Source organism: Amblyomma mixtum, chromosome 1 (assembly GCF_055824585.1).
Source record: "Amblyomma mixtum isolate Tamu chromosome 1, ASM5582458v1, whole genome shotgun sequence".
Taxonomy (NCBI): Eukaryota; Metazoa; Arthropoda; class Arachnida; order Ixodida; family Ixodidae; genus Amblyomma; species Amblyomma mixtum.
This window is the reverse complement of record NC_143012.1, coordinates 247,902,612-247,912,336: the sequence shown is the minus strand read 5'-3', so window position 1 is coordinate 247,912,336 and position 9,725 is coordinate 247,902,612. Positions and strand designations below refer to the sequence as shown.

Below are 9,725 nucleotides of genomic sequence, written 5' to 3'. Positions count from 1 at the left end.
GAGTGATAACTGTCGGCAACGGCACATTCCATTTAGACGGGACGAATACGCACAGGCCCGCTATTCGCCCCGCTTGAAACTTTTGCTGTAAGCGGGAAAAATTTTCTCATTTAAAACTGTAAATCTGCCACCTAACTATCTGTGGTGCCATTCCTGAGAGTAAGAAGCGTGTTTCTAGCATAAAATAGGCGAAAAGATGTTGCTGCTTGAGGCCGTATATCAGAAACTCGACTTGCTCGGCTCCCAGAAACCCTCTTACGTGTAGCAACAAGCGACGGCAAGCCAAACACGCCTTTGACATTTGTGTGTGGAAAAGTGCATCGGCGGCTGGATACCACCGCATCGAAGATGTTGGGATTATAGATCAAGTTACCGGTCCGATGGTAAAGCGCAAAAAGCCGGGATCATGCTGTACACAGGAAGAAAAGCGTCCCGAAGACATGTAAGCGTCGATCTTCTAGCTAAGCCTACTTGGATCTTTTCACGTCGTCGCCATATTTTCTAGCTTATTTTTCCAATGTTTTCTCTTCGTTACTGCTGTGCCGATTCGCGCACGGAAATGTCACGCAATGTCTCGCCCATGCCGACCGCGCAGAAGCGTGTCAGGTTCAAACCTAAGCGCGCCCGATCGCTGTCGAAATAAAAACGAATGCCCTCCTCTTCCCGGAGGGACCCCGATGGTTTAAAAAACCTTTCGCGTTGGTAGCCATCTTACTTCCGACCGTATTTTTCTTCGCTTTAATCGTGATCGCTGCACGCTAATTGCCGCTGCACGGTGGCTGATTACGCATGTGTCACGACGTTTTATAACCCCTTAACGTGCGCGTCTTCGCAGATCATCGGAGGCTGGGAAAGAAGCCTCGGTTCCCAACCGCGAAGTTCAGCCCGCTCAGCAGCTCACTCGAACGCGCTCCCAAAACGCACCGCGCCTTGGCTCGCCCAGCGGAGGATTGGGTTCTGCAGTCGCGGAGGATGGTGTCCACGAAAAGCAGGAGGCCAAAGGTGCCGTGCAGGTTCAGCGATCGAGCCTGCGTGTTACCAAGCGGCCGCGCAAAGACGCCAGCCCGCCGCCCAGTGCACCTGCCAACTCGGCCTCCTCGAGCAATGCGGCTGCCAACAAGAAGTCTGCCGCCGGTCAGTGCCTTTCCCCGGTGCCCTGCTTTGCAAGTGTCGAGCGCCAGCTGATGTCGCAAGCAGTGTTTGCTGTCGCTGCTGCGATGAGTGTGTGTGCTACGCTACTGCGTCGGCGGCACGGATATATTCTGTCATCTTTCATCGAGTTCACGCTTTGATTCATAGATATAGCTTGATGACGTGCGGGCCTCGTTGCCGCCGTCTGTGTATCTGATAGCATTGTTCCGGTAAGTAGGCACGCATGCTGTGTTTGCGGTTGCAAAACGGTGACGCAGCGACGTTTGGCGTTGTTGACAGTTCATGTGCAGGGTTTTAATGAAGTTCGCACGTATGCACTGCAAACTTGACCCCGTGCGCGTGCTCTTGGCACATCTGGGAAAAGACGTGTGCGCCGTAGTCGCTACGTGCTGTCTTGTTTGCATATATTCTTAGAATAATTTCTTGCAACTGCTCTTTCGCATTGCGCTGTTACATAGAGCTTCCAGCTGGCTGTCTTCGAATACTCCGGCGCTCCTCTAGCGCTCTTCCTCTTGTTCACCTCTTTCATCATTTACTGCACGGCGCGGTTCAGGTGTCTGCCCAGTCAGAGACAATTGCCGCATCTTTCCTTTCTTAGACTGGCTCCCCGCTCACCTGCATTGCTGGTTCTCCCATAAAAGCGTACCCCTCTTTGATAGTAAACCTCGGTTGGCAGTTAGTTGTCACATCGGCGGTGCCTGCCAGATCACGAATTCCTGATTTATGACGGCAGAGTTTTATTCTTGCTTCTTTACTACTTTTTACTTTAGTCGCTTTAAAGTTGCGCGTGTGTAACATTAAGAGGAGACTCCCAGAAACAGGCTACAAAAATCTAAATTGTTCCGTTTGTAGTGGTGGAAATATTGGTATCTTGTTTCCACTGCTAGCATATGTCGAGTGCTGCTTGACGTAAATGTCATTCAGTCATATCCATGCTTCGTATTGAAAACATGCCCAGGGTTTTAAAAAGCCAAAGATCAAAAAATAAACAGTGTTCTGCTATTTTTGGTTAGTGTTTACTACGAACCCAGGCAAGATTTAATTTGTACAGTTTCGTTTCTTAGTGTCCAGGTTTCTTTTTGGCTAGTATCATAGTTTGCTTATACTTTTATTTACAATTTGCACTGAAACAAGCTCTGGGCATTTACACGTGCTGTCATAAGTTTATGAAGCATGACGTAGGAAAATAATTTTATTTTCTTTGCATCCAGGGAGCATTGCTTGAGATTTTATGGTGTATTGCCTAATTTGAACGTTCACTGTTCGGCTGCATATATCTTCAGGCTACTTGCAAAGACACCAATAAACTGAAGTTTTTTCAGTCATATTGCATTCCACAGACTTTTTACATGGGTGTACTTTAAGTGTGTTCAATGCAAATTTTTATAGCTGCAAAGTGCAAAAATCCTTGTGTGCTGTGCAATGTCCGCACATGTTTAAAAACCACAGGTGGTAGAAGGTAATCCAAAACCGTCCACTATGGTGCTGCTCGTAGCCCATTTGCTGCTTTGGGCCGTAAAACCTCACTTATGATACAATCCATTATGAATGCTTAGAGACAAATTGATGGTAACTAGCGCTAAAAAACGTAAGGGACAGCAAAAAGATACCGACAGGTGTGCCACCCACTGACAAAGATGAAAATCGTCATTCGGTAGCCGCTGTCAACTCAGTGGCCAAAGTCCTGAAGGCTCGCCGGGCATTGTTCCGCTTCCTGAGGACGTTGTACTTGCGTGACAAGTCATGACAGTGCTCTTCACACGTCCTTCAGTGATGCTCTTCGTACTTCATCCCTTTGAGTGCAGGGTAACCAACCAAAGCCCTCTTATGGTCAGCCTTTCAATTTCTTCCACTCTATATGAGTCCATGCTTCACAGCATTTATTGCTCTTTATTGTTTTCATGTCTCTTGTGGCTACTGTACATCAAAGACAGAAGAGGCGGTCCAGGAGCAGCCTTTATTTCTCGGAAGCCACCTGTGCTGTGCTGTGGTTTTTTAGAATAGAGTATTAAAGAATGTTCATGGTGGAAAAAACAGCGCAAACTTAGACAGAAAACACAGAAAAGAGGGGAGACACTACAAGCTCTTTTCTGTGTTTTCTGTCTAAGTTTGCGCTGTTTTTTCCACCATGAATTCACACCAACTAGCCCAAATGTCTGCTTTGCTACAATTAAAGAATGTGCCTGCTTTATTAGGAACTTTCCAGTGTTCCTAGTATGTCTTGTTCTCCAGTTGGGTGTCTGTTCAAGTAACAATTAAAACTGCCAGTGCTTAATAAAGAAATTTATTCTTTCAGTGTGAATCTTCATATAAGATAGTGTAGCTTTTGTGCGCTGATGCGCAATGATATAATAGGTCTGTGTTGTGCCCTGTGCTCTGAGAGGGATGCTGGGATATTAAGTGAACAGCAAGCTCTCTAATGAGCCAGATGTGTGACTGTGAAGTGAAATATATGGCAGGCGTGGCGATATCATGGGTGAAAGCACTGTGTGGCCGTGCAGCCATTCAATATTATTGGCTTGTGTCGTTAATTAGGCAAATTGGAGCCGTGCTTTCATAATAAAACCTTGCTTTACCTGCTTTAATACTGCTGGGTGATTCCTTTAACACAATCACACGTGGAACTGTGTCTAGGGTGCATGAGCACTTTAACAAGAAAAATTTTTGTTCCAGAGATGCAGTACAATTGTGAATAGATGATGTCATAACGCTATATAACAAACAGGCAGAACATGAGAACAAACAAGAAGATTTAGCTGTGTCCCGAGCTGCATCTGTAGAATCTGTAGTAGCGAAACAACTGACGCATGTACCACATGTGCTTGCAAGGGTAAACACGAAAATGTACATTCTCTACGAGGATCGCATAAAGCTGGTAGAGAGTAAACTAACAAGCAAATGGCATACCCACCGGGATATTGAAATCAGCAAAAACTGCGCCTGCTGATTCTAGGTGGATGGAAGTCATGTTTAATGCTTCGTTGACGTGATTTTATGTCGCTTTCTTATTGGGCCTACACCTGTTACAGACAACCCCACACTCGTGACATAAGGAAAGCCTCTTCAGGAGCGAACCAGAAACATGGTCACAATAAACCGCATATCATTTTCATGCACAAAACTCGAGAAACTAAGAAAAAGCATTTCACAGTGTTTTATATTGAACGCATAACTTTCCACTCGGGCTTGCTGTTTGGAGAAAATGCAATTATGGGTTTTCTGCGTGACCTCTAGCACGTCAGACAGATATTGTCTGCACTTGCAAACGATAGATAGCCTTAGTTATGCACCATAAAACCCAACAGAACAACATCTTTTGGTTTGTAGGGGGGATGGCAGTGTATGATGATAGCTGCACTTGGACGGGTGTCTGACTGAGTGTGGCACGCTCTCTTTCAGTGTCCAAACAAGGTGGTGCTGATGGCGGCAAGACACGTCGCCCGTGGGAGCTGTGGAGCATCGAGGACAAAAATGCATTTTTCGAAGCTGTATGTGAGGTATGCTTGCACTTTGTGTGCCATTAGTTTCTTGATATGTGTAGTTGCCGGTAAGGTTCAAAGATGTCAAGTTTTTGTTTTATATGTATATATGATGTGAAAGAAGCCAACAGCCACAGAAGCCAAGGGGCACAGGGGATTTTTTTTTTAAATTTAATTATTTATTTTGTGGTGTTGATCAATTTAGAATATTACTGAGTATGTTATCGCTTAAAGCTAATTGATTAGAAAAGCAGAAGAAAAAACAACCACATGCCGCCGGTGGGATCCGAACCCACGACCTCCGAATTACGTGTCCGGTGCTCTACCTCTGCGCTACGGCGACGGCTGTCAAACCTTCTGCTTTCGGGGGTATTTATGTTTACAAGTAACCTAATCTTGAGAGTGTTCATCAGCGCCACCCACGTTCATAAGCGGTGGACGTAGAACGTCCTGAGTTACCGCAGGTGTGACGTAGAACGTCATCGAACGGAGGGTGTGGAATCTACGTGAGAACCCTTTTATGCTTCCTATGGCGCCAGGGCTGCCATAGTTTATGTGGTTTATATGGTTTATGTGGTTTAACGTCCCAAAGCGACTCAAGAACCCTTTTATGCTTCCTATGGCGCCAGGGCTGCCATAGTTTATGTGGTTTATATGGTTTATGTGGTTTAACGTCCCAAAGCGACTCAGGCTGTGAGGGACTTATGTGTATATGTGTATTTCTGTTTGCAGTTTGGAAAAGATTTCGAGAGCATTCAGTCATACATTGCTCAGCGCAGCAAAAAGAAAGGTGTTCCCGCTCACTGCATCAAGAACAAGGATCAGGTTCGGCACTTCTACTACAGGACTTGGCACAAGATAGCCAAGTTCATGGACATTGGCGAGGGTCGAGAAGGTGGGTTGCTGCGAGATAGTTGCTCGAAAGGTGGCAGCTTTAAGCTTGGCCTGTGTACGAGTATATGAAACAGTGTTATGCCACTGGTACCTTCATTTTTGTAAACATGCAACAGCTATTGATAGAGCTGTGCAGATTGTTATGAGCTTTTGTTTGTTTATGAATATGAGACTTCGACTGCACTTGAGTAGCAAGAAATCAGGTCTCACTTAATACCTGATGAGAGCAATGTTTGGCATGTTATTGTTCTTGAAAAGCTGCATATTGGGAGCAAGTGCTGTTTTGTGTCTTGCAACGTTGATGAAGTATCGTGGAAAAGCTCACATTTTGAAATGTTACTGCAAAGATAGAAACTGCGATTGGGGTAGAAATTGGGATTTTTAGAAGAGTTGAGTTGTAATACGGGCTGGTTGGTTTGTAGTCTAGAAAACACAAGAATTATACGGAATGTGGGTGGCTAACAGTGTCCTGCTTACTGTGTATAGTCTTCAAGTTGTTTTTTATATCTGGACTAAATATGATGCTCCATCTGAAAGCTTGCATGCTTGGTTTGTTGAAGTATGCTTATTGTTTTCTTTTCTGGTGACTTTTGTGAATGCGTCACTTTGTTTCTGGCTTTCTATTCCACCAGATGTGAAGAAGCACGCGCAAGAACTTTATGGACTTATCAACTATGCTGAACTACGGAAGAAGTATGGTGCCTGTATGTATCACTGTTTGCTAAGCTATGAAAATTTAAGCTATGAAGTTTTTTTTTTTTTGTTAAATTAGTCTGGTTATAAGTAAACGTGCTGATTGAGCCTCAAGGTGAGGATGAGAGAAAGTGTTTGTTACTGTAAAATTTTCACTTCAATTTTGTTCTTTCATATCAACAGTAAGGCTTTTGAGGTTTACTAGTAACAAAACATTTTGCATGTATAACAACATTCAGCATGATACCAGCAGTGATCCCCTGACATAGAAAGCTTCGTAGGTGCATTTAAATTTGTTAGGAAGAGGCTAAAATGACATCTGGTATGCATTTCATGTAATTCCAACTGCTGCGGCATATGGATTGCTTTTTCATTCTACTTTTGAGTCTAATTCTTTTTCCTCTGAGGCAGTGTACATGTTTGTGGCTTCCCTGCAGGTATCAATGAAAAGAGTGGACAGCTTCTAACTGAACTTGTCCTGACTGGGTGAGTAATGCAGTGGTTCTTCTGGATTTTCAGTGTGTTTTGCATCCCAAACATCAGGGTCTTGGCTTGAAGAAACATTGCGTGATGCTTTTAGTAAATGTTGACATTTAGCGGCTTGTTGATGCATACCAGAATCTCGCTGCGTAACTCTTGCATTTCACTCATGTTGATGTGGCAAGTGCAGCTACATAGCCATTGGCTTCAGCAGCAGAACCTGATAGCCACTGGGCCACTGCAATGGGTACTCCTTTTTAGCTTTGTAATTTTCGGTGAAACTTAGACGGTCTTGCCTGAAAATGAAATCTTTTAAGAAAGATGTCTTATTGAGCACACGCATGAAGTGACAAACACTGGTTGTGTCATAGATCAAGACCTAGTACTCTACTAGAGATTTGTGCTTCTTTTTGCGCTGTAGTGTATCGTAGGTGTTTGCTATGAAGAGTTCTCAGATGACATGGGTTTGATGCACGGCATTGTGTTGCAGTGAGTATAGGAAGGCAACTGAAAGCCACAACTGTTCATATTCTTATCATGCAGTTCGACCATGGTGAAAATTCGGGGAAAACGAGTTCGCATCAAGACACCCGTGTGCAGGGCGTTGAAGAAACTCAACAATGTGGAAGGTGAAACATGGTTTGTCTTGTGTTAGAGGTCTTGGAGCTGCTGATGAAATATTTTTTTTCTTTTTCGATGTCGAAATATCTGGCATGCTCAGTTTTTCTTATTTTCAAGCACACCATAACAAGTTCCACTGAGTCAAAATATTTCTATGCCTGGAATTTTGGACATGGTTGCTGTGGGGACTTTTCAGCATTTGATCAGCCTGTGGGAGTCTTTTGAATTGTCAAAGCGTGTGGTAGGCAGGTGGCTATGCCGAGGCTGTAAGCGCAGGACAATGGCAGTGCTTTTTGGAGTGAAGTTCAAACAGTTGTAGGAAAAATTTGCGGACCTGACATTTTTTTTAGCACTTGTATACATAATGATGATGATGCTGATACTTACAGTAACTGAAATGTTATATCCTGCTGTTATTGAACTGCAAAGCATAAATACCGAACTGTTGGTTTTGAGATAGCTATAGCTTCTGTGGTACAAACACCCTTAGGCCTAACTGTGAAAGCCAATGTTGGCATGCTGGTTGTCCTATGTGCTATTCTCTCTCTTCTTTTTGGTCTTTCTTTTCGGACCCTTGTATGGGAGTGGTGCGACACACATCTCAGTGCGTTCTGTTTGGTTTTGCATCTGGTGTTTGTTCCTCTCTCAGTGTGCTTGCTCACTTTGCATAGGAAATTATTTTTCATCACTGTAGCTATCGTTATGATGCAGCTGTCGAACGCTGAGCTCATGAGAGTGGTTGCCGTGACGTCATTTCTACATGGTGGTGGGGTTGATGCTCCCGAGACCCACTGTGGTGTGATGGTGTAGAAGCATCAGGACGGGGAGAAGGCTGCCAGCTATTTTCCTAAGCTGCTGCAACTAAGAGTTGAATTGCAGAAGAATTTTTCAGCTGGATTTGTTTTTCTGGGCTGTCTGAGCACCTGTCGTACTCCCGTTGAGTTCAGAGAATGCTGGTGATGATTTTATTTGCATGCTTTCTAGCAGCAGCAGTCCTCTACAAATTGCACTTGCTGTATCGAGGACAACTCTGTCAATGCAAAAATTTATTTCCTGGTTCTTTCTGGCTACGCTGTTGGTTGTCCAGCAGCAGAAGATGCATTCAACGGCGAGAAAAATGGCTTTAAGTATTTTCCTGTCAGTCAGGTCAGCCTCATGACGCCATTGCTGAAAAGAACTGTTTGCCACTGTTTTTGTGTAAACGGCAGTGTAGCATAGCCTGTGGGATCCACTTAAAAAAATTGTCCTCGATGTCGTCGCAATTGGCCAGTGATGGCGACTTGTATTTTGTTTTGAAGCGAAAGCTTCTCTACGGGATCTCATGCTCCGATTTCTGGGTGCCTAGTTTTGACCTTCAGCTGAGTTAGAGGTCAACCATGAAAAAGATACGAAGAAATTGAATCGATATCCATGACTGGGAGTTGAGCCCGCAGCTGCACGAACAGATCTCCTTTAAGGGCCGCTCAGCAAGACCACTAGGCTATTGCCGCAGCCAACATGCCATGCCTCGTGTTAAACTGCACCACACTCTCGCGCTGTGCATTGGAGAGAGTCTTCATCAGCTTCCATCTGCTCCGTCCCACGGCACTGCCTGCTTACCGTCGTCTTCTACTTCGCACAAATCCGCGCTTTTGCTCCGATTCAAATGGAGTAAACATTTCCTATAGTTTTTTTTGGTCCTCTCTAGGTTATCAATGTTCAATTTTCGCTGAGAGGGGGTCTGCTTGTGATACAGGCCAACAGTATTCGTCCACATTTAATCAAAGCATTTCTTTCGGCAATTTTATTGCGTGCTGATGTTTAAAAAAAGATTATATCTGTCCTAGCTGTACGAAGTGCTTTAGTGTGTAAAAAAAAGATTTATATCTGTCCTAGCAGTATGAAGTGCTTTTAGTTTGGGGGTCACATGTTGCAGGGATCCTAAAGCAGCAACATTTTTTTATTCTTTGATTTGTAATTATTTATATTTAAATGACCCTTTCATGACACCGTCTTTCCCTTTGTTTGTGGGGGTGGAGGGGGTGAATTGAAGTCACCTGTCGCATCTGTGCACGCAGTGTAAGCAGCAGCCAATGCTGGCACAGTACTCAATCGGAGGCTGCTTTCAGATGCAAAGGACGAGGATCCGCCCAAGCTCCCTGTTGACGTGTGGGTGGAGTTCCGGCCCCGCACCAACTCCGCCTGGGTTCAGGTGCAGTCCCTGGCCCAAAACCCCCGCGTACGCACGAAAACCAGCCTTCAGCGCCGGCTCTCCAACGTGCTCGAGCACCTGCAGGCACGGTGGAAGCCCCTTCGACTCCGGCAGGTGAGCACGTCTCTTGATTGCCGAGCCTTTCCGAGTAACTGACAAGTTGTGATGCGCTGCCACTTTTTGCTTTTTGTGATTTCCCCATCTTGGAATATCGA

At 44.8% G+C, this 9,725-nt stretch overlaps 1 protein-coding gene across 2 annotated transcripts in view; it reads left to right on the top strand.

Annotated features, from left to right (window-relative positions):
- Positions 1-117: 117 nt before the first annotated feature.
- The window catches only part of crm (cramped chromatin regulator), a 35,666-nt gene continuing 26,058 nt past the window's right edge, over positions 118-9,725 (top strand). Inside the window, exons 1-8 of one of the 2 annotated variants that reach the window (XM_089565659.1) lie at positions 118-442; positions 836-1,134; positions 4,552-4,649; positions 5,364-5,526; positions 6,158-6,229; positions 6,656-6,704; positions 7,242-7,327; positions 9,428-9,624. In XM_089565659.1, the coding sequence (XP_089421785.1) occupies positions 381-442; positions 836-1,134; positions 4,552-4,649; positions 5,364-5,526; positions 6,158-6,229; positions 6,656-6,704; positions 7,242-7,327; positions 9,428-9,624 (1,026 nt within the window). In that variant the 5' untranslated portion in view covers positions 118-380. The remainder of the gene's footprint in view (positions 443-835; positions 1,135-4,551; positions 4,650-5,363; positions 5,527-6,157; positions 6,230-6,655; positions 6,705-7,241; positions 7,328-9,427; positions 9,625-9,725) is intronic. The other variant, XM_089565658.1, reaches the window with a different exon arrangement.